The following is a 24,566-nucleotide window of genomic DNA, read 5'->3' on the forward strand; positions in this document are numbered from 1 at the left end:
GTCTGCTCAGGGGACACTGGTCCTCTCCCTGCCCAACTCTGGCTTTGGCCCCAGGCCCTGGCCACCAAGAAGACCAGCTCCCTGGGGTAGGGCCAGGCTCTGTGTTGTGCTGAAGCCAAAGGTCTACAGCAATGGCAAAGGCCCAGCTGCCTCCTCACAGGCAGAGCTCAGCAGGACCCTGTGCTACCTGTGTACCCTTGATTACCCTTACAACCCACTGTGGGAAAGGTACCACACATGTCCCCACTTAATGGAGGGGGAAACCGAGGCTCAGAAAGATCGAGACGCAGCTAGGAAATGGTGGTGGTGGTGATGGGATTTGATGCCAAGTCCCTGCTCTGAGCTTGAAAGAGGGGTTTGTGAAAGAGACAACAACTGGCTGGGCTGGAGGCAAGTGGGCTGACAGAAAGGGCGTGGATACTCTGGGCAGACTGGCTACAGAGCCACTACCTGGTTCCAGAAACGGGGTCAGGTATGGCAGGGGCTCCTAGGATGAGGGCCAGCCTGTAGCCAGAGTAGAGGTATATAGTCCCCTGCATATGGAGGTGTGGAATGCACCAGGTGCCAGGCAGTGGGGGCTGGGCCTAAGCAGTAGCAAGAGAGCCTAGGGGAAGGCTTGGTGACTGAGTTGGAAAACAGGAACGGGGCATCGAAAACAAGGCACAGGAATGCTGAGGCTTCCGCAGGGCCGAGCACAGAGCTCCAAAGACACAGAAGCCCTCTGAGATGGAACCGAGGCTGGGCAGAAATCCTCTAAAGACACGGGAGAAGACAGAAAGAGCTCCGTCGAGGAGCTGTATCCTCACCTCGCTGTCGTGGAAGGGCTTCGAGCGGATGGTCAAGCTGCCAAGCTCAATGGACTTCTGGAACCTGGCAGGGATCTTCAGGCCCTGCAGCTTGTCATAGGCATGCCTGGCCAGCTTGTAGGCACCCAGCGCCCTGCTCTGCTTGGCCAGGGTGAAGAGTGTGTTCCTGTCATTAACAAGGTTAAGGATGGCAGAGACCACCCCAGGAGGGAGCCTGACACTGGAGTACAGCTCATGCTGGTGCCAGGACATGGGCAGAAGCCTGTGGAGTATTTTGCTCCTTTGTGAGCTGTAATTATATCTCTTGGAAAGCAAGGCCCAGGGATTTTTCCACAAATAAAGGCAGTACCATTTCCATTAATATTTTAACCCAGTGGAGGTTCTCTGGGCCTCTTGATGGCTCATCCTGTACCCTAACCAAGCCAAAACAGCTATTCCTGATGCGTTGAGCCTACCAGACTGGCTCGAGGACACCTGGCCTCAAGCGCCCTCCCACTCCAGCCCTGGGCCTGGTCTGCCTGGGGAGCCAACCTCAGGTCCCATTCAGAGGCCCCTGGATACCTAGCACTCTCTGCCTGCACTTTACCAGGGGCCCACTGGGGCCTGCGGCTGATAGGCCTTTGTGCTCTGACCTCAGACCACCTGAACACTGCTGGACCTAGGTACTGTCTGTCCTCCACAACACCTTCGTTCCCAGGTAAGCTTCAGCTCAATGCTGGAGGCCCAAGTCCCATGCCCCCCATTCTTCTTTTCAAGTGTTATTGCTTCCCCTACCCCAGGGCCCCCCTTCAACTCAGGTGGTCTGTGCAGGTGAGGTTCCTTGGATGTGTCTCCAAAGGGACTCTTCAAAGTCAGGGACCCTGTCAGGAGCCACTGCCAGTCCCCAGTGGACAGCAGAGGGTGAGGCTCGCCCAGCGCTTACTGGAAAGGCCCGATGCAGTGCCATGACCACTGCTCTGGGATGAGACTGACTCGCCAGTGAGCAGGGTCTCGGGCAGCTGGGAGCCGGGGGTTCCCCTGGAATGTAAATGACAGGTCTTTGGAGAGGCCGGGCCTCCCCAGGGAGCACACCTCAGGGCCCTGCTCTGGAAGGCGGGGCTGGAACTGGGAAGGGGCTAAGCAAACAGGGAGCTTGTGAAGAGGATGGAGAGAAGGAGGGCTTTAGGACTTCTAGGGCTTTAAAGGTTTCGGTCATTTCCTGTAGTTTCAGGCCACACAATCCCATCAGGCCCGTTTTCTGTTCATGGCCCCACGCTGGCCTTCACTGACACAGGACAGTCCAACTTGCAGGAACCCCCAGGCCCCTCTCCAGCGCTCCCCCCTGCTTGCTGCGTGCCAGGTGCTCTCCTGGCACATCCACATTACTGTCTGCACGGGCTGCCTCGGCCTGCAGGATGCATGCTCTCTTCCAGGCAGCCTTCCACCTGCAGGCACAGGACACACCATGGATCATCTGCCCCTGGACAGCAGCTGTGTCACCTGCTAACTCACCCTGTGTGGGGGCACAATAGGTGTTCTGTATACCTGGGGTGAACAAACTCCCCCACCCCCTGACCTGGGGAAGTGACAAAGATTCCAGGTGCAAAGCCTGGTGCATCCTCCACATCAGTCCCACCCTCACTGTGGGTTCTGACAGGGCCGGGGACCATGTGTTGCCTGAGCCCAGAGAACCCTGCAGTGCAGTCCTCCCTGGCATGGGCCCCTCGGCCTCCCGGGCTGAGCCTCCTCTGCAGTAGAAGAGCGGGAGGAGGGCAGGCGCTCTCCCTTCCCCAGGGCTGCGGGAGAGAGGAGAGCTTCTGCCAGTAAGCATTCTGGAAAGAACATCTCGGGGCCATTAGACAAGAGGGGTGGGACCAAGAGTGTTGAAGAGAAAGGATACACTTTAGAGATGCCCAAGGGAGTGTCCTTGGTCAGGCTGTGCAGCAGGAACCTGGAGATGTTGAAAAGGGTTTCAGGAAGATGGAAACTGAATGGCTCCTCCTGCCACAAGAGGAAAGAGAAAGTAAACAGGGTCTCCGTGTCGTCTCCATAAAGAACATATGCGGATACACAGCCACTGTCTCAGTCTAGTGAGGCACACGTTCTCATCGTCACTGAACTGAGGGGCCAGCCAGCCGAGAATGTCCCTTCCCAGCTGCACGGCCTCTGGGGTTGCTCAGGACCCCATCTCCCCGAGCCCAGGCTGTCTGCACGTAGTTTTAAAGGGATACCCCGAATGCAACTTAGGACATGACCCCGACACAAGCTGCCTTGAAAAGAGGCATTTAGCCTTTCCACCAGGAGCCTGCATGCCTTTTCAGGGCTGTGCAGGGGCAGCCAGCGACAGCACATGTGGGGTTTCACCTGCTGATCCCCAAACCCTGGCACTGTGATGGGCACTCAGAACACACCAGTGGGATGAATAGGGCTTCTGGACCCAGAGGCTGCTGGCGGCTCAGCGTAGCAAACACAGGGTCTCTTCTACCAGGAAGGGATGCAGGAGGTTGAGGGGACCCCATCTGAGGGAACCTGGCATGCTGCAAACTGAGACCATGTCTAGCCAAGCTGTGGATGACAAGGATGAAAGCTGTCTAGTTCCCACCCCTGACCCAAACGTGGAAATGGTACAAAACTGACACTCCCCAAGGGATCTGCTGGGGCCGACTCACAGGGCTTCCTCCTAACTGCTACGAACTCGTGTGGACTCACCTGGCTGTGGACTTCTTCGCTTCACAGCCAGCATTTTCTCTTTAGTTCCCACTTAAATTTCCACAGCCTCTCGCAGCTGTGAGAACCCAAGGAAACCTCAGACTGCATCCTTCTCTGGGTGAGAGCCAGGATGAGGCGGGCCTCTGGTTCTACTGCTAAGAAACCGCCCAGAGAGAATGGAGGGTCCTCAGGATGAGCGCCTCTCCTTTGGGCAACTTTCCCTGCTAGTCACCTGACTTGCTCTGTCCCCCAGGGCCGAATCCACCACCACTCACGGGCCGTGGCCTCTGCCAGGAATGGCCTTCCTCTTCCTCCTGCCTCCACTGCACTCGTCCTGCCTTCCTCCTCCTGGCTTAGGGGCCATCACCTCCAAAAATATCTCCCCACAGGCCTCTAAGCTCTTCCCTTGTGGGGCTGTTCTGTTCACTAGACTGTGTGCTCCTGCAGGGCAGGGTCAGTATCACGTTCCTCAATGCAGAGCCTGTCACAGAGCAGGTATCTGTTGAAGGAAAGAATAGCAACGACCAGACCCCAGCCCCGCAAGCTGTTGTGAAGCCCCTTAGCTTCAGAGCCTGGGGGCAGGGCTCAAGACTGGCTCAGGCAAACCCAGGCCAAACTGGAGTCCGCCTTCTGAGCCTGAGTTTGGACTCTTTTTTTCTGGTGGCTTCTCTCTAAATGAGCACCTGAGAGATATGAGATGCCCAAGGGGGTCTCATCTCAGGGAAAGCAGATGGGAGGGGAGATGAGGTCCCTTGAGTGTCTTAACTCCGCTGTGGGAAGAGATGGCAAGGCAGAGTCTGTCAGAGGAGGCTTTCTTGCCACACTTTCCTAAGAGGCAGAGTGGCTGGCACAGACGGGGATGGGGAAAGTGCCCAGGGAAGGGACAGGGTAGCTGATAGGAAGCTGGGGCACTGGTAAGAGCTAAGGCTTCTGTGAGGTCACTGCCAGGTACTTTTGCAAGTGCTTTTCCACTATGAACTCACTTAATCGTCACAACCTTCAAAAGTAGATGCTGTTATTATCCCCATATCCTACTGAAGGGAGCTGAAGCACAGAGCAGGTAGAAGACTTGCCCAGGCTGGCGCCGTGGCTCACTAGGCTAATCCTCCGCCTTGCGGCGCCGGCACACCGGGTTCTAGTCCCGGTCGGGGCGCCGGATTCTTTCCCGGTTGCCCCTCTTCCAGGCCAGCTCTCTGCTGTGGCCAGGGAGTGCAGTGGAGGATGGCCCAGGTGCTTGGGCCCTGCACCCCATGGGAGACCAGGAGAAGTACCTGGCTCCTGCCTTTGGATCAGCGCGGTGCGCCAGCCGCAGCGCACCAGCCGTGGCAGCCATTGGAGGGTGAACCAACGGCAAAAGGAAGACCTTTCTCTCTGTCTCTCTCTCTATCCACCTATCCACTCTGTCAAAAAAAAAAAGAAGAAGAAGAAGACTTGCCCAAAATTACACAGTACAACTGGAGTGTGGAGCCTTGAAAATTCCCTTCTAAACCAAGCTACAGGGTCCCTAGGTATCTTTAGGGAACTGTTTCCCCACAGATGACAAAATCCATGAATGCTCAAGTCCCTTAGGACACAGTATTTGCAGAATATACCCACTTTTCCCAAAGACTTTTTTTTTTTTTTTGAAAGGCACAGTTATAGAGAAATCTTCCATCCGCTGGTTCACTCCCCAAATGACCGCAACAGCTGCAGCTGGGCAGGTCCAAAGCCAGGAGCCAGGAACCTCTTCCAGGTCTCTAGAGTGGGTGCAGGGGCCTAAGGACTGGGGTCATCCTATGGTGCTGTCCTAGGTACATCAGCAGGGATCTGGATCAGAAGCGGAGCAGCCGGGACTTGAACCAGTGCCCATATGGGATTCCAGCATCACAGGCAGTGGCTCTACCTACTAAGCCACAATGCTGGCTGCCCAAACTTTCAATCACCTCTACATTACAAAAAATACCTAACACATGTACTACTGTGTAAATAGCTGTTACACTGTACTGTTTAGGGGATAAAGAAAAAAAAAAAGTCCTACATGTTCATTCAGTACAGATTCAATTTTTTTCTGAATTATTTTTGATCTTTGGTTGGTTATCTGTGGATATGGAGCAACAGCCATGCAGAGTGGGCTGAACCAGCCTGCCTTCTCTAGGTTAGAGGGTAGAGAGAAGGGAGGCTAAGAGACAGCCTGTCAAGATCCAAATACTGAAACTGCTACGTAGCAGCTGTGAGACCTTGCCCTGTCTATACCTATACCTATATATCTATGCCTTGTCTATACCACGGTTTCTCATCTCTAAAGCGGGGGTGATGGTACTGATCTAGGGTGTGATTGGGAGCATGAAATGAGGTGATGTCAAAAAGCTCTTGCCACGCTGCCTGACATACAGTCAGTGCTCAGAAAAGTTTACCCACTAACATGTTTCCAGTCTTGCAGATAGGACACGCTCAAACTGCAGGAACTCAACCAACATGTGCTAAGTAACCGTGGGGACACACAGTACAAGGGTGCTGTGCACCACCTGCCACCTGCTCTCCACTGCCGCAAGAGTTGAAACAGGGGACAGTGATGCGGCACCATGGGTTCAGCCACCACCTACCATGTCAACATCCCGTATCATCCCATATCAAAGCACCAGTTTGAGTCTTAGCTGCTGTTTCTGATCCAGCTCCCTGCTAATGTACCTAGGAAAGCAGTGGAAGATGGCCCAAGTACTTGGACCCCTGCTACCCACCCAGGTGGGAGATCTGGATGGAGCTTCAGACTCCTGGCTTTACTCTGGCCCAGCCCCAGCCATTGTAGCTGTTTGGAGAGTAAACTAGCAGATGGAAAATCTCTCTCTTACTATCACTCTGCCTTTCAAATAAATAAATAAATCTTTTTTAAAAAAGAGTTAAAATGGTTTGGGGGTGGGCCATTGTTTAAGACACCATGTTGGATTCCCACACCGCATAACTGAGGGCCTGGGTTTGAGCCCCAGCTCTGCTCCCAATTCCTGCAGATCCTGGAAAGCAGCAATGATGGATCAAGTAATTGGGGTCCCTGTTACCCACATGGGAGATGTGAATGGAGTTCTCAGCTCCTGGCTTTGGACCAGCCTAATCCTGGGCATTTGGGGAGTGAACCAGTGGATGGGAGATCTGTGTGTCTGCCTGTCTCTGTTTACCTCTTTGCCTTTCAAATAAAAATAATAATAATAAAGTAAAATAAAGCCTATAAAATGGCTTCATCCAAAGAATTAGCAAATGACCAAAAAGAACTATTTGGGTTATCTGGAGCCCAAACAACTCCTTGTATTTCAAAGACAGGAACCTGAAGGGCAGAGAAGTAAAGTGAATTGCTCACTGACTCACAGCAAGCCAGTGCCAGGCGAGGGGAAGAACTCAAGCTTTTGGTTAACCCTGGGCTTTACTTGTCTAGGGAGAGAGCCCCACGGAACTTGTAACCCCTGGCCATTCTGGAGAGACAGTCCTTACCTGGGTGATCCACAGCTGGCCTGAGCCATCAAAGCCTGAACCAAGTATTCATAAAGACCTGCCCCAGCTCTGGATTGCAATCCAGGAGCCCAGTTCTTGCTGCAAGTCAAACAAGTAGCAGACCAAGGAAAATCAAAAGTTTCTCTCCCCAGAGGAGACCAGGATCCCCCAGCAGTTCATCACCCCCGAGGGTTATGTCTCCACCCCATGGCCGTGGCTCTTTAAAGCAGGTGCAGTGCACTGGCTCCCGCTCCCCTTACCGTGTACCGCTGAATGGCGTGGTAGCCGTGGTACAGCTCAGCCAAGTGCTGGAAGTGGTGGAACTTGCCAACCATCAAGTCCTGTTGGGCAGGATCTGCTGTGCACAGGGAGGGGAGATGTGTCACATAGTGCCCGTGCCTAGGCACTGGCCACAGAAGAGCCAGGTGATGGTGCTACTTATCAGTAGCATCAGTTATTCTGCAACACCAGACCCACTCCTACCCCAAGGACAAGAGCAAAGAAGGGCAGTGATGAGAAGGGTGCTCTGCTTAGGAGTGGTGGCCACCCCAGGATGCTGAACTCTTAGCTGGGCAGAGCAGATGGCCAGGAAGCATGAAGACATTCTCTCAGGTTCCCCCCAGACCTCACACTGCACCCTCCCAGGTCATTCCATGGCTACCAACCCAGACCTGCAGAGGAGCTGGCTCAAGGGCACGCTGATGCCAACCTGACTCATGCTCACCTGGGGCCTCTTCCCTCTCTGCTCCTTCTCATCAGAAACACAAACCACAGGCCAGACTGAAACCTTAGGGGGGAAGCAGGGCAGAGTGCCCCCATGGGACACAGGGGCAAGCAGAGCTCAGGAAGGAACCAGGGCCTGCTACAGATCCCCTCTGCTTCCAGAACTCCCTCAGTGCATCACGGGAAGTACTGTGAGAGAAAGACACACTGAGACTGTCTCCCCCCAACCCCCACACGAGTGAGAATCCAGTGTGTATCATTCTCAAGTGATCTCTAGCTCATCTTTTCATTTAATTAAGTTTTGTTTTTTTTTTTTTTTTTTTTTTAAGCCAGTGCTTACCCTGGTCCAGCTATGGGCGCCCAGGTAGGAGGGGAGAGAGACGTTCTAAATTAGCTGCATAGGGCAGGACCTCCCAACCGCAACCCAGGTGGCCCCCATCCCACCCTTATCCTTACCACAAACTAGGGAGAGATGACACTGCAGATTATGCGCTGCAAGACAGGCTGATGGACAATACACTCAATAAACAAGCCCAGGGCTTTCATTAAAACAGGCTAGCTCTTTTGATGTTTATCTTGGTGCCAGAGCGGCCTGGCCAATGTTCCCTTACCTCGAGCTATCTCGAGGCACTGCATGGACAGCATCCAGTAATAATAGGCGGCATCACTGAACCTGCTCTCCACCACGGCGTTGTGCGTGAGCTGCTCCAGAACCCGGACAGCTTCTCCCTGCCGCCCGGCCTTGTGGAACGCTGAGGGCACAAGAGCACACGTGGTCCAGAGAGCCCGAGGAGGAGGCAGGGGAGAAGTCTATGGGGCTCGCGGGGGCGGCTCTGGAAGTAGGACACTCACTGCAGAGCATCTGTAGTGCCTGGCTGCTGGGCTGCCTCTCAGGCGGAAACCTATAAATAACTGAGGCTACACCCTGGTTGTGTGAGACACAACCCTCTGTGGCTGGGAAAAGGCAACCAATGTTGGGAAAGCCTGGCCAAAAGAAGACCTGAGGGGCCAAACTGCAGGGCAAAGTGTGATGACAAAACCTGCTCATCTTTGGTGGGTTCTGCCCCCTGCTCCACTCCAGGACAAAGCTAACTGAGGCGACACTAACCGGATCTGACATTGCAGCCTTGGCCAGGCTTCACTGTCTATAAAGTGTTTTCTTTGCTAATTTCCTCACAGGTGCATCACAACAGACACAGGAAGAAGAGAAAATCATCCCCTCTTCTGACAGGTAACAGAGCAGGTTCTGCAACGTGGAGAGCACCATACCCAAGGTCAAAGAAGAGGATCCAGCTCAAGGTCTCTCAAGTTGCTTTCAACTGAACACTTTTTGATAACAATCTAGAAAGATCTGGCTCAGTTATTGAAACCCGACACTTGCACAAACAAGCCACAAATCTTTCAGTCTTCTTGCTATCTACCAAACAGAAATTCCCTGAGCACTTCCTCTGTGGCCAGCCCCTCAGGACATCAGGGGCTGCCAGCGAAGCACCTGTGGCTGGGACACTCATCCACATGTGGGCCTCCAGATGACCCCAACCTTCTGCCTGAGAGAAGGAAAGGTCTGGCCTTTGTCCCATTCTCCCCTCCACTCTCTTGTCTGAGCACCAAGTTACTATGGCGATGGATTCTTGGAAGGGCAGGCACAGACAGATGGATAGGTTGATGTGTTTTGCCCAAACATGCAGATACTTCAGCAACTGGGTGCTCTGGCAATGCTGCAGCAGGGAGAACACGCTGTCCTCAGGCCTGGCTTTTAACTGCAGGGCTCCCACAGAGAGACATTTGTTCCACAATGTGTCCGGAGGTGGCAACTGTTACCATATAGAAGTGCAAATGAGATGCTATGGATTATGACACACCCAGCTTCAATTAAAGACATCCTAAACAGGCAGCGAAACACAGGCAGAAGAATCAGGTTCCCCAGCTGGACAGATCCTGGTCCAAGTCTCTCTGCCGCTCACTGCCTCTGCGACTTTGTACAGCACACAGCCTGTGTCTCTGTGGGGCTGTTGGCAAGACTCAAGGTTATACAGGTTAAGTGCCCAGCCAGTGCCTGACACAGAAAAGGCAGCTGAGTTTTAAAATCATGATTCCCATTATCAGTTAAAGCTCACTTGCTTGGCTCCTATTTCAGCTACCCCCTACCTTGTGTGCAGCCCATTTCACCCACAGAGATGCTAAGGAGCAGAGGTCACCCCACTGACTACAGACAGAAATGGAACCTGGGTTTCTATTTTCAGTAGAGGAAAGAGGAGGTGACTGTGCTACACATCTGTGGCAGTCCTCTCATTTTGTCCTCACTTAACCCTGGTACCAGTGACCTCTGCCACTTCCTAGCTATAGGACTTAAGGCAAATGCCTTTACCTCTTTCAACTTCCACTTTCTCATCTGTAAAATGGGAATAACAACCACAGTACCAACACCATGTGACAGTAATGAAGACTGAGAATACAGACGGATGTGCATGGTGTGTGGTGCTTTGCTCAATAACCACAGCACCTGAGAGAGCAGACAGAAACTGCGAAGGTCCCTAGGCAGTGGGTGAGGGGCTCACGAGCCATGTATCTCCAGTCAACATCCTTTACACTGCTTCCATCTCTCACCCCCACATACATCACATCCCCACGGAACATCGCCTATCTTGGAGTGTGCAGATGTGAGGGGCCTGGCAGCTTTCTTGAAATGTGTGCTTGGGGAGTGCCTACCTTTGCCCCTCCTGCCAGGTGCCAGTCTGAGTGCCTACCTTTCTGAGCTTCCTCAAAACGATCGTTCTCTGCCAGCCACTGGGCATAGGGCACATAGATGTCATCCTTAAATTCAGGGTGCTTCTCGCCCAAAGCAAAGGCCTGGAGGAAGCAGCAAACCCATCCTTAATGAAGCAGCCCTGCAGTCCCCATGAAAACACGGCACTTGGCTGAATCCATTAGGCATGTCCTATTTTGCCAGCCTGACAACTCAGAGGGGGAAAGAGCCTCCCCACCCAACCACCCCCAGAAACACAAAAACAAATCAGCTCTTTGAAAACAAAAGGCAATTAACAGCAATATGCAAGCGACTGGATTCAATAACAACACAGTCTGTTTCTGAACTACAGGAGCGGCACAAAATCGGAAACATTTTATTTTGAGGGTTTGCGTAGGCTCATGGAGCGCTGCAAACAGATTTCTTTTAATTGCAGGCGACACCTAAGGAAACAGAATTGACATTCTCATCATCACTGCTTATCAGTTGTCAAAGATGACTGTGGGCTTGGGGTTGTCTAGGACCAAGGGGCTGCTTCACCTAAGCCCCAGATCACTGGCAGGCCAGAGGAAGGGAAGCAAGCCATGGCACGAAGTTTGCCTCATGTCTGGCCAGGCCTGTTCCGTGATGTCACTCATGGCCACTTGAGAAACCTCCTGGTACATTTGTCTCAAGATGCCATTATAGCCTCTGTCAGTGACCTGTCACCCTCGGAGGGCAGACAACAGTCAAGACAGCTCTTAACCCAGCAAAGGCCTCAGAACTGCCCTGTATGAGAGACCACCCTGGCTGGCTGACAAGGGGAGAGGCCCAGGGGTCACTTTCGCTCCAGGACACAAGTGGCCCCTGAGCTGGAGGATGGGAGCCAAGCATGGAGAGGGTGGCATTGGCTGCTCTGCAGTGGCCTGGCTAATCCTCCTCATCCACCCTTCACAGCAGAGGAATTACGATTGGGTAGGCCAGGAAGGAGAAACTGGGACATGGAAAGTATGGGTGGCATTGCTGCAAAATGCCAGCCAGAAGGTTTTAAATGTCACCTAAGTGTGTTTCCACACCAGAGACAGTCTGAGCCTGTGGTGCTGGTCAAGGCAGCTCAGACCAACTGCAGGCACTGGAGCCCTTGTGTGAACACTCATGCCCTAGTGCCTACCCTAGGGCCACAAAAGAGCAGGCAGCCAATGAAGATTTTCTGGAAGGAAAGAAGGGAGGGAGGGAAGAAGAGAGGGAGGTGAGGCGAGGGGAAGGGAGTGGGGGAAAGCAGGGGAGAGAAAAGTATTATGGGAAAGCTCTCCAAGACACTATGGCTCAGAGGGTTCTAGGCTGTCTTCTGACCACCAGGCCAACGTTCATTCCACCATGGGAGGCTTATAACCATCCAAACCCCAGGGGGCACTTGTATACACCTGCCTGTGGCCCAGGGCTCAGGCTGTACCCCTCACCCATGAGGCACACTCTGCCCTCACCTCGTCCCAGCACTGGGTCTCCACGTGCAGCTGCACCAAAGACTTCAGGTCACCCATCTTCAAGTAGGTCTCGGCAGCATAGCCAGGGTTATCCAGCTTCTTGAAGTAGTGAGCACACAGCAGCAAGGGCTCACGCTCAGCTTTGTCCAGCTTCCGGGCGATGTCAATCAACCTGGAAAGTGGAGAGGGCGGGGAGGAGAGGGCCCTGTGAAGTGGTCTGATAGGAAGCAGCAGCAAGGGGCTGCGGGTCTCCTCAAAGGCGGCTCTGCGGCTGTTTGTTCTGTCATGCCCAGCACTACCACAGCACCACGGCCCCGGGAGGTGCTGTCAATGGGAGCGTATGTGCTCTGGAAACATGGCCAGGGACCAGGTGAGGCTGCCTGTGAGGGGCATCTTCTGTCACCTCGTGTGTCGGCCACAGAAGTTACTAATCTGCCCAGCAGAAAAGAAAGTCTACCAATTTCCTGCTGGGTCCAAGGTGGTGCTGTGCGCTTTCTCATGTGTGGATCTTCCCTAACGGGTGGGTGCTCCTGTTCTCATTTCACAGATGTGAAGACTAAAGCCCAGGGTGGAAGGTGCAGCTTCCCCCTGAGGCTTCAGAGCCAGGAAGTGGCAGAGTGTGTGAGTATTCTCCAGGGATGCGCTCTAGGGGAGACATGCGTGGCCTGCTCTGAGTGCCAAAAGATGGGTCTGCAGGAAGCCCTGACTGCCCTTTACTGGCCAAGGGGCTGACCACAGTGAGGGGCCACAGGGACCAGTTGGCTCACCCCCTCTTCCCAATGGTGACCAGCCCTGCCGCTGCGCATGGGGATATGGGGTGGATGGAATGCGCCTCTTCCCTCTGGTCAGGCTGATGTCTGGAGTGAGACCAGCTCTATTGGGGTAAGGGCTCTGAGTCCCAGCCGGCTCTGAGAAGGAAGGGAAGCATCCGCAACAGATCCCATCTCAGAGACAGGCAAGCTGGGGAGGCCTGTCAGTTTGCACTTAGAATAATAATGGCATCTAAAAATAACACTGCTCAGCAGGGAAAGGACACATTTTTAGGGAAAGGTGGCACAGGCAGCCCCTAAGAGCCCTCCCCCATCGAGTCACATGGCCCTGGATGAGAGCACCCTTTACAATCAGACCTGGAAGAAGGACAGAACATGCTTCTTCTTTCTTTCCTGAGCTAGCTGAGTGTCCCCAGGGTAACCTGAAACACAGCACTTAAAAAGAAAGCGACAGATGAAACACCAGAGGGTAGAGTGGGGCCTACATTGCCTGGCTCTCCTCTGTGCCACCCCTTTCATGAAAAGAAAAATTTGGGGGGCAAAATCTTTGCCTCCACGTTCAAGAAACTTCATTCTTGGACAACAGGATTCAGCAGTAGGTCCCCCCACCACCACCAAGGTCTCCTTGGGACAGGCCCAGAGACCAACCACACAATGCAGCTGAAGTGCTCACTTCAGCGGCATATGTACAATGCAGTTCAACAGGACAATTTGTCATGAACCGGCCTGTTCCCCATCCCAGGTCCTGGCTGGGCCACTACTAACCTATAAGCAACTTTGATTCCAGAACAACCAACAGCCTTCACGGCGCAGACTGAGTTAACTTCCTTCCTGCCCTTCTCAGCCAGGTGTGGCAACACACGGGCACACGCCTGCATGACCAAGAAGCCCACTGGAGCTCACCAAGCCTATCACATCTTTGAAGCCCACTTCTTTTTTCTATTCTCTACGTGGCAGGTGGCATCGAGCCCGAGGCGGCCCCTGTTGCAGCTCTTCTGCGTCTCATACTTTCAGCCACCACTGTCCATCTCAGCCTGCTGGGCTGGCCAGCCATTCTCCCTTCCTCTAATTTTCCCTGATGATGGGGTCTCACCACCTGTGCAAATCTAAGTGCCTCCACTTGGTACCCAAGGTCCTAGTGTGGCCAGTGTGGGCAGCCCTGCCGGCAGCCAGCCGCCCCTCCCTCCAGCTCCCACACCAGCCTTATTCCAACCAGACCCACTTGCTCTTGGGCTCTTCCTCCTGCCATCTCTACCTCTCAAAATCTTTCAAGGCCCCTTCATGCAAAGACGTCCACAGCTGCTCCCAGAATCCTCCTTTCCTTATTACTTAGAACTTTTCCTGCACTTGTTTGGTTCCCACCACCAGACATTTCATGGGCACAGAAACTGCTCAGAAGAGGCTGGAGCTCAGCACATAGCTTCCTTACTATTTGGCCTTTGGCAATAGTGTGTTTCCTAGGTCTTGGTTTACTCAATTGCAAGACGGATGTGGAAATGTCACCCGAGGGGCCTACAAACTTACCGCCGTGCCTCGGTTGTAGTGAGGGCTCAGTCCATGGCAGCTCTGCTGTCTGGGTGGCCCCCTCCTGGGTCCCCAGCACCCTTTCCCCCAGGAACTCGAGAAGTTCCTCAAAATCAGTGACTGCCTGGCTCAATCTCCTGACTCCGCTAGGATGTAGTCACTACCACATTTGGTTTAGATATTTAGAGAATAGCTATTTTTTCCTCGTCAGTCAAAACCAAGAGCTGACATGACAAGACATGCTGCCAAACGCTTCTGGGGGCAGGGGCGAAAACCTACATGTCGACCCAGCCGTGGTCGCCGCTCAGCTCGATGGCCTTGACATGCTCTCCCGCTGAGATGTACATCTCCACAGCGGCTTTGGGCTCGTTGATATTTCTGGCCCAGTCAGCCTGTTTGGTGATTAGCATCTTTGTTTCTTTGGGGTCTCCAGATCCAAGGAAATCCTGAGGAAGCACAACAAACAAAAACACTCCGGATCAGAGCTTCCTGTGCCAGCATTACGTCAGGCTGCCGAAAGCTGGAGCAAGGAAGGGTTCCATTTGGCTGCAGCAGGCGCTCAGGATGTGGCAGGGGCCCATCCCTGTGCGGCTGAGCAGGGGGCAGTCCCAGGTGTCGGGGAGGAGTGCTTGTGGCTGCCCCACAGGTGCTCCTGAGGATGCTGGGACAGTGTCAAGGACTGTGGCCTTCAGTGTTTCCTTCCTTTACTAATGAACACTTGTTCTTCAGCCAAGTGGCACTTGCCAGACCACGGAGCATTGTGGGTGGATGTGCGTGCACACACACTGCAGTGGATAGTCTCTCTCCACTGTCCTGTAGAGTGATAGGCAACACGGCTGCTTAACTTCAAACAGTTGGTCCTAGACTCTGCTCTGCTGTATGGATAATACCACATACCTGGAGATCTCAGCGGGACTGGCATGTGGGCCCCTCAATGCCAGCAAAATGAGTTCTAGATTCAGCCTCCTGTGGCCTCCCTCAGCTACCACCACACTCACAACATGTACCATTCACATCTGTTTTCTGAGATGTTCTGTGGCCTGCCCTTAGGGAATCATCCCATTGGCTTGCCCAGGTATGCGTTGAGGACAGACAATAAGCAAAACTCTCTTTGGTTAATGCATTCTCAACTGAATGTTACTGGACTCTGGTCTGAGTCAGGTCTGCAGGGGTGGGGACCCAAGCCAAGGTGGGCCAGCAGGAAGGGATCTGAAGTGGACCAAGGCCACCAGGAGAGAACTGTAAAGGAAGTGAGAAGCCTGCAATCCCAGAGGCTCAGGAAGCAGGGTGCAGGGTCTGGGTTTCCCCTGCCACAGATCAGGGTTATGCCTAGCTCCCCAGGGCTGTCCCTATAATTTTGAGAAATAGCCTCAGAAAATCACTGGCATGCAAAATACACACCTAGGAGTCACCATAGTTGAGACAGCATTGGTGCTGACATTTAAGAGGTGGGGGCTTTTCAAAAGGGGACACTGAGAGCATTTTCAGTCCGGATCTGCATCCTGGGTAAGACAGAGTTGTTGCAGGGATCCTGTATCGTGCAGACAACTCATCCCCGTGATGACTGTTCATTGGTCAAAGAAGCGCAGTCAATGCAAGTAGAAAAGCCCTCTAACAATTAGCTCACCACCCCTCACCCACTATTTGCTTTCAAGTCATTGTGTAACCCCTAAAATTGCCCTAGACAACCCAATGTTTAAGAAGGAGAAGAAACAGTCTAGTTTACCCTGATGCTAGAACCTCAGTTAAAAGAGAGACCTAGGAACTGTGGCATAGCTGGCAAAGCTGCCGCTCGCAGTGCCAGCATCCCATACGGGTGCCAGTTCAAGTCCTGGCTGCTCCATTGCCGATCCAGCTCTCTGCTATTAACTGGGAAAACAGTGGAAGATTGCTCAAGTCTTAGGGCCCCTGCACCCGTGTGGGATGCCCAAAGGAAGTACCTGGTTCCTGGCTTCAGATTGGCCACTGCAGCCAATTGAGGAGTGAACCAGTGGATGGAAGATCTCTCTCTGTCTCACTCTCTCTGCATGTAACTTTTTCAAATAAATAAATTTATCTTAAAAAAAAAAAAAAAAAAGGCCGGCGCCGCGGCTCACTAGGCTAATCCTCCGCCTAGCGGTGCCGGGACACCGGGTTCTAGTCCCGGTTGGGGCGCCGGATTCTGTCCCGGTTGCCCCTCTTCCAGGCCAGCTCTCTGCTGTGACCAGGGAGTGCAGTGGAGGATGGCCCAGGTGCTTGGGCCCTGCACCCCATGGGAGACCAGGAAAAGCACCTGGCTCCTGGCTCCTGCCATGGGATCAGCGCAGTGCGCCGGCCGCGGCGGCCATTGGAGGGTGAACCAACGGCAAAGGAAGACCTTTCTCTCTGTCTCTCTCTCTCACTGTCCACTCTGCCTGTCAAAAGGAAAAACAAAAATAACTTTCCTTTAGCCAGCTCCACGGCTCAATAGGCTAATCCTCCGCCTAGTGGTGCCGGCACACCAGGTTCTAGTCCCGGTCGGGGCACTGGATTCTGTCCCGGTTGCCCCTCTTCCAGGCCAGCTCTCTGCTGTGGCCAGGGAGTGCAGTGGAGGATGGCCCAAGTCCTTGGGTCCTGCACCCCATGGGAGACCAGGAGAAGCACCTGGCTCCTGGCTCCTGCCTTCGGATAGGCGCAGTGCGCTGGCCTCAGCACACCGCCGCGGCAGCCATTGGAGGGTGAACCAATGGCAGAAGGAAGACCTTTCTCTCTCTCTCTCTCTCTCTCACTGTCCACTCTGCCTGTAAAAAAAAAAAAAAAAGAGAGAGAGGCTTAACCTTGGCTAGCACCTGGTTCCTTCTGGAGCTCAGAGGGGAAGGGGCCTGGAAAGCAGCCACTTACTGTGCCTAGTTTGGGCACTACAGACTCACCGTTTACTCTTACAGCTACTACAACGTGCGCTCTGTATGCTGCCACTCTGTCTACCAATGGCTAAATGAAGTCAGCAGCGGGGAAACAGGCATCAGAAAATGGCAATGTCCTTTAAAGAGTCTTTAGCAGACTCTGGGCGCTCAGCGTACTGGGGGTGACTAAGAAAGGTCAGAGGCCAAGAGACAGCCATGAGTCTGCGTGGTCGACCCAGAGAGACCAGCCAGGCTCGCAGCGCACAGGCTCAAGGGAGTCTCCTAGGAGGAGCCCTGAGCCGTATAGCTCAGGGAGTTGGGACTTAATTGAGGCTGAGTCTAAATGGTTCCTTCAAGGCTCAACTAACTGGGTTTTCAAAGGCTTTTTGGTTCCATGAATATAATTGACATGTTATCTGGAGGCCACAGCCAAGATTTTGTCCTGCAGTGGACAGAAAAAGGCTGTGCTGAGTGATGAATGAGACTTAACAATGTTCTCCTGCGTGGTGATTTCAATCAGGACATACTACAGAGAGTGAAGAGCATTATCATTCCCTTTATCACCACATAAACATGTCACTTATCCGGAAAGCATACAATTTATTTGTATGTGGGAATGTAATTTAAAAATTTTCTGAAAACCAGATTGAATCTTGGGAAGCAATTTTCAAGTAAACAAAAACATGCCATGTTAATAAGCACTGTGTCCCCCACTCCCCCAACATAATGCATATGTACACATTTTCTCAATCCCGACTACCGGGCAAAGCAGGGAGGGGATTGAAACAGAACCAATCTACTTGGAACTGTGATCAAAAACCGAAACCCAAAACAAGCTCTACAGTATTTACCTTCCTAGAGACAAACCAGATGGACTGTGTCAGTGGGCACATTTCTGGGTGGGAGACTATGGGTGCCTGAAGCCCACCTGAGGAGGGATGAGGGGCCTCCGAGCAGGGGCAGGATTGGGTGCATTCTGTGGTCATGCTGGGCCCCTCTTATTTTCATCTTTCTACAGCCTGCATTTGTAAAGTGCCCCATGCACTGTTCTGTGCACTCCTTATATATAACCAAGCTGAGGAGGACACAGAGGCTGGGCACAGGGAAGACCTGCAACCAAGGTCACCCCACAGGAGGAACCTGGACTCATACCAGGCCTCTGGATTCTGGGGCCTTTTCCACCGCAGCAGGGCTGCCGACTTGAGGAGGCTCCAAGGGTTCCAGAAGGTACCATCAAGTGCAAGAGACAAGCAGCTCCAGCTGTTTCTGAGGCCAACATTCTACCTCCAGGGATCTGATCCTTGTTTCAGGCTGTGCTCGCAGCTAAAATGTTGTTACGCCCAGAAGAGAGCTGCACTGATTTAGGTGTGCTCAGTATGCATGTTTCATGAAATCTGGTGGGGGCTGTGGGAGGAGCAGGAGCACGGGGAAGCATGAGAAAGGTGAAGAGGAAAACGAGGGAAGCTACCCTGGATCTGAAGAAAGAAAAGAAGGAATCAAGGTGAAAAGGCAGCCTGGCTGGAGCCCAGGTGCTTGGCCACAACAGGTGAACAGTAACTCCTGGGCCACATCACAGGGAGCCAAACACGCCTTCAGCCCCAGCATCGAGCAGATGGTAGAAGATCAAAGAACACAGTCATCTTCAGGAATAGAAAAGGAAAAAAAAGGGGAAGATTTTCCATCTTGAACTCATGAGTTAGATAATTACCATTAATAGCCACTAATTGGTTGTGGCTGATGACTCAATAACATTCTGAGAACTTCTGACACTACCGGGAAAGGCAGGTTAACAGCGGCACCTCCGTAAAGGAAGAGCCCTGCTGCTCGCTGCACCTTGTGCTAGGCTCAACTGCAAATGTCTTGACTGGTTTGAGCTCCTTTGTAGGAGCTGCTCAGGAGCCGGAGCCAGCTAGCTCTTCTCCCATAGGGATTTTTAGAAGTCCACACCTGCTGGGGACTAACCTTGATGGGGGACCCCAAATCTGAAAGGGAATCTCCACCTTGAGGAAACGCTCTGCAGCCATCAGGGCAGAGAGGCACACGGAGCCAACATGTGAGGGCGGGGTCTGGCATGGCCTCTGCACCCAGCACAAAGGCCCTGTACAATCAGAACACAGGCACCCAGGAACCTAGGCTGCAGGGCCCCACACGGTCCCACAGGACTTGCAGGAACAGCATGTGTCTGAGGGCACTGATGCTTAAAAGCTCCTGAGAGAGATCTGAGAGTTTTGGGGAGGCAGCCCCACAGCCTTGCACTCAACACTTTTGAAGGGGATTGTGCTGGGGCAGACTCACACCAACCAACTCTGTCACTCAGGAAGGTCTGAAATGTCACATTCTGTCCCTCTGACACACGCCCAGAAATTAAGTTTTAGACCAGTTTCAACCAGTGGCCACTGATGGTTCCTTTGTTTACCCATTTGCCCACACCCTGAGACCACGGCTGTTTTCCATCTAAACCACCTCTTGGGGCAAACAACTTGGACACTGCAGGTCAGAACCCTGGGGTCCAGGTGGGTTACCTTGGCATACTCAAACATGCGCAGGTCAGTGTACATGTCGAGTGCGAGGTTCTCGTGCCCACTCTTCTTGTACAGTTTGGCGGCCTCGTGGAACTTCCCTTGGTAGGAAAACACATCTGCCAGAAACAGGTCATTGTTGGTCTCTCCCCGCTTCTTCCTCTCCTGGAAAAATTAGAAGCACAGGAAATGGCCTCTGCAGCCATGGGCAGGAAGCAGCCTCTACAAAGGGTAGACGTTGCTATTTCCAGTTAAGCCCCTGGGCGTTCCTCCTGGAATCCAGGCTTGGCTCCCAGGCTGTTGTGTCTCACCTACATCGCTGGTGGGAATGCTTGACAACAAAAGCAGATTTTTTTTTTCCAGACAAGTAAAGACCAAAAAAGATGCAAACCTTTGTTTAGTGGAAATTCCTCAGTTTTGCTTTCCGGTCTATTCTTCCAAGGCAACTGGACAGTTTGGACAGTGTGTGTCACCCGCTAACTGGTGGTTCCTAACTCCCACATCTCAGCCCTGGCTGGCAGAGTTGTGACCCAGAATGATGACAGACAAGGGCAAAGTGTAGGGTTTCTGTCCAAGATGGAGACCACACAATAGTAAAACAAGCCTCACTATGTTCCTCTTTCTTCAGAGAGCACACTGAATGCACGCTAGGTGCCAGGTACACACTTTGCACACATGTGGATTCTTTATTCCTCATGGCAGCTGGAGGGGTAGTGATTACCACCCACGTACCACAGTGAAGGAAGCTGGGATTCAAGAAGACAAACAGGCAGAGGGCAGACGAAGCTGGTATGTGGACTCAGTTCTGTCAGACCCCAAGTGCTCCTTGCACATCACAGAGCTCTCCCTGTGCCACGAACCACCAACCACAACAGCCCCTTCTGAAGTCAGCAGGGGTTCTCCCTAACAATCCCATGTACACATGCGCACACATGCTTAGCAGTGCCAGGATAACTCAAGGGACTGCACGTTCCTGCCTCTTGGGCTAGGAAATAGTCACTACTCTACAGCTCAAGTATTTGTAAACACTCAGTCACACCCGACCCTTCATCTGCAGCAGTTGTCTTTTGCTTGTTTTCTCACAAGTGTATCATAGTGGAGGAAGATGAGACATTGAATCAAACTCCTAGACAAGCTGGTGAAAGTTTTAACAGCTGGAGGCATGATGCCTCCCCACTGACAGAAATAATTAAAAAAAAAAAAAAAAAAAACCTACATATAGTTCTGGCTAATCTGCCCAATAAACTAACTCCTAATAGTTGGAAGTGAATCAAGATCTTGCACTGAAATTTAAAAAAAAAAAAAAAAGACAGAAAGAAACAGGTTTTACCAGGCACGGAATCTATGCCCTATCCCCTTGGGGCCCCCGGCAGCTCATCATAATCAATTAAAATGATCTGTGGATACTCAGAAGCCATATATTAGGATGGGCAGAGGCCTTGCCTCCTATGAGCAAAGAGGAACATTCGCCTAGGCAACTAAGGAGCCTCAGGCTCTGGGCCTGGCTGAACAGCAGGCAACATGGCCTCGGAGCAGTCCAGGTGGATCTTCACGGAGAGGGACTTTCCTGTTTGTGAAGGGCAGAATCCTCCAAGTCACCTTATGGAAGTCCCAACTCACAGCACCTTAGAGGAAGCACACATTCTGAACTCAGCTGGCCATGACAAATGATGGGAGCTGGCCTGCAAAGAGGCCAGTTGCTTTTGCATAGACAAAAAGGATGTTCATGGCTTCAAATGAAGACTCCCTAGACGCAGGCCAGTGGATTCACAAACAGCCTGGGCAACAGGCAGCACTGGACCTCCCAGGCCTTCAACAGGCAGGCAGGCACACAGAAGGTGACACAGACACTCCTTACAATGCTCACGCAGTGCATGAGCAAAGGGTGCACGGCCTAGAGTGAAGCAGTAGAAGCTTGGCAAACAGACAGCCGTTGGCTATGCAGCCTTAGGGAAGTGACACAGCCTCTCTGAGCCTGTTTCCTCCTCTACTGCAGAGGTCTAACAGAAGTACCTGCCCTGTGGAGGTGCTGGCAGGATTAGAACAGTGCACACACCAACTATGCCTGGGATACAGAGCAGACTGCAGTCACGCTTTCTGGTGGTGGTGGTGGGGAGGAGTGGAGAGGGCAGGGGGAGGGCTCCTGCAGGCCTCTCTTGGGATCAGCCCTTTGCCCACTGGGCTCAGCACAAGGCTTGGCCCATGACAGTATTTATTATGCGAACTGCATTAGAGGGACAAGACATTTGCAGATTTCCTCACACTTCCATCTGGGAATTCAATGTATCTCACATTCCTTTAGGCTCACAATAAATCTGTTCAGGAAAAAAAAAAAAAAAAAAACAAGCACGCCTTTTTACAGACAGCCAGATAGCACTGAAAAGCGTGGAACTTAAGAACAGCAGGGCCCAGCACCTAGCAACCGGGGCACCTAGCACCAGCCTCTTCAGCCCGCCCAAGACCTGTCTGGGTTTGGCTGTCAAGGTCTGTGTTCTCGTCAGGAATGGCAGGGCTGGGGTGCTCCAGAGGCCCGGGGAGCCCAGTTCAGCCCAGGTGCATTTCTGGGGCTGAGGCATAGCCATGTACACTGAGGAAGCCTCTGCTACACTGCAGATACCTGGAACCTGAGAACACAGTAGCCAGTTACTGAGGACCTTTTAGTCTGCACAGCCACCTTGCCAGGCAGGTCTGATCCCACTTCTGGACAACAAACCAGCGCTCCGAGAGAGCAGGAACCCATGTGCCCCACGGAGCACAAAGCAGCAGACTGTGATCCCTGCCCCAGGGTGCTGTCTCCACTACGCAGCACTCTGCCCTGCAGGGGCAGACACCTGGGCCTTGTTCACGTGTCCTCAGGGCACCTGCTGCTGGGAGGGCTAACGCCAAGCCTGTGCTTGCTGGGGAAGGAAGAATGCTTCATCTGTTACCTCAATGCTGCTGATGAGCTCCAAGTACCGCAGGTCCTGCACCCTGGTGAAGGCCTACAAGGGAAGAAACAAGGAACAACATCAGCTGCCGTCTCAGCTCCCAAAGTGGGCGAGTGGCTGGGGGTGGGGAGTCAGGCTCCAGAAAGTCAGACGGTGCAGAGGGGGAAGAGGCAAACACTGATGATCACCACATGCTCAGGAGGGCCATGGCCCCATGAGGCTCGGCTTCAGCCCCAGGATTAGGCCACACAAAGAACAGCAAAGAAGTCTTGGTTGCATCCATCACTTTGGGATTAGGCAAAGCAAAATCCTGATAGTGCAGCCTGCAACAGTGCCTCCTTGCGAGGCTCCCACCTGAAAGGAAGGAACAAGTTGTGTGACGCTGCGTGGCAACGGCATCAGGGCAGGAGTGGTAAGAGGTGCCAACTGATAGGTGACACACACACACACCTCCTGGTGGCTTGGATAGAAAGTAGAAGATAGAGACGCCTACCTGATGGTGCCATAAAAACAGGGAACCCAGAGCCCACAGTACTGGTGCAGGGGGAAAGCTGAGAAGCAATAAAGCTGGTTTCTGAAAGCAGTGAGGCAGGGAATGAATCACTCCAAGCAAGCACTGAAAAGCAAACTCTCACATAAATCAAAGTGTAACCCTTGCCTTGGCCTCCCGGTCAACACAGGTACTTCAACCCCTGCTGCAAGTCTCTGAGGAACAGGAAGACAAGGCTTCCTGACGATGCTCTGCTTCTTTCAGATTCTGCAAGGGGCTTAGAGGAACATAACCCACTACGCCCAACCCGATCTTCCTGTGGTTTTGTGGTCAACATTTCTACCCAGCTGCGCTTCTGTAATCATCCCATTTGAAATGGGCTGACATAGGCTTAGAAGGGCAGCAACTCCAGGAGCCCTTGGAACTTAAAATGCACCAAATCCTTGGCTGCTGGAAGCCTCTACTCCACGGCATGACGCCCCCCTTCTAAAAAGACATGGGAAAACAAGCAATTCATCTGGCCTCACTGTGGCTGCTGCACAGAGGACCACAATACAACATCACCTTTCATCCTGCAGGGCCAGGCACCCTGTCAGGCTGGGGACCCAGATGGGAATAGGACTTGGCCCTGCCGCTTTCCGTAATTCATAGGCCCACGTTCTACAAGGGGAGGTAGGCAGGATAAGTAGATCACCAAATCTCCCTTAGCCAAGAGCTACACAGTGGGAACTGGATGCTCTTGGGAACACAGACACACTGTCTGGGCATGGGTGGAACAGGAGGCAAGATGAAGTGAGGCCTCCCAGGGTAGGCACCTGGCAAGTGCATCCTCCTGCAGCAGAGTTCACAGAAAGGGTAAGGAGTGGGGGTCACCAGGGAAAGGACAGAGAGCCAGGAGCACCCATGGTCCACACTGGAGGTCTTGGGACTACCTTCTGGATCTGGCTTTCCTTAAAATTCCCAGGAAAGGGGAAAGCCGCGATGCCTGGCGGAGAGAGATTTCCCACGTCCTAGTCCCAGCTCTGAGGCTTTCCAACTGGAGGCTCCCTGCCTCGGAGCTTTAGCCACGTTCCTGTGGAAAGGGGCAAGCTTGTGATGCCCTCGACAAGGGTCTTTCTGGCTCTGCTGTGCTGGATTCCAGGATGTGAGAAATCCCCGTGAGAATTCTACTTCCAAGATCCTTCAGCCCTGACACATTCTGCAGAGTCAGGGTGAATGGTCATGGTGGTCAGAGTCACAAGGCCAGCCTGTGAGCAACTCCAGCAGACAGAAGTGTGGGAGCGGCCACAGCTTTGTGCAGGGCCATGTCCGGACGCCAAGCAGCTCTCCTCTGCCATCTAGTGGGCACTTGGTGACAGTCCAGAGCCACCTTCCACAAGTCTGAGCCCTGGGTGAGCCAGGACAACTTGCACAGGGGAAAAAGAAAGCTTAGGGATTCAGGATTTAGATGAAAGATCAAGTTCTTGTCAATAGCCAAATTCTGTTGGCTTTTTGAAAACTCATTTTTCACAATAAATATACATACAATTGTTGTTTACAAAAATAAACAAATGGGGACAGGCATTTGGTGCACAGTGAAAGACGCCCCAC

At 52.8% G+C, this 24,566-nt stretch overlaps 1 protein-coding gene across 13 annotated transcripts in view; it reads right to left on the minus strand.

Moving 5' to 3' along the window:
• Positions 1-24,566, minus strand: part of IFT122 (intraflagellar transport 122) — a 72,847-nt gene that overhangs the window by 3,241 nt on the left and 45,040 nt on the right. For 6 of the 13 annotated variants that reach the window (XR_011379650.2, XR_016215062.1, XM_051851734.3 and 3 more), the window contains 9 exons: positions 22,487-22,540; positions 19,563-19,724; positions 14,459-14,625; positions 11,886-12,057; positions 10,424-10,526; positions 8,288-8,428; positions 7,214-7,311; positions 2,686-2,786; positions 807-972 (listed from right to left, as the gene is read on the minus strand). Coding sequence is in view for 5 of the 13 variants with exons in the window: in XM_051851734.3 (XP_051707694.3) it covers positions 807-972; positions 2,686-2,786; positions 7,214-7,311; positions 8,288-8,428; positions 10,424-10,526; positions 11,886-12,057; positions 14,459-14,625; positions 19,563-19,724; positions 22,487-22,540 (1,164 nt within the window). In the remaining 8 variants the exon portion in view is untranslated. The remainder of the gene's footprint in view (positions 1-806; positions 973-2,685; positions 2,787-7,213; positions 7,312-8,287; positions 8,429-10,423; positions 10,527-11,885; positions 12,058-14,458; positions 14,626-19,562; positions 19,725-22,486; positions 22,541-24,566) is intronic. The other 7 variants (XR_011379651.2, XR_016215063.1, XM_051851735.3 and 4 more) reach the window with 3 other exon arrangements.

This window comes from Oryctolagus cuniculus, chromosome 10, assembly GCF_051225735.1.
Source record: "Oryctolagus cuniculus isolate XC-2025 breed Fujian yellow rabbit chromosome 10, ASM5122573v1, whole genome shotgun sequence".
Lineage (NCBI taxonomy): Eukaryota > Metazoa > Chordata > Mammalia > Lagomorpha > Leporidae > Oryctolagus > Oryctolagus cuniculus.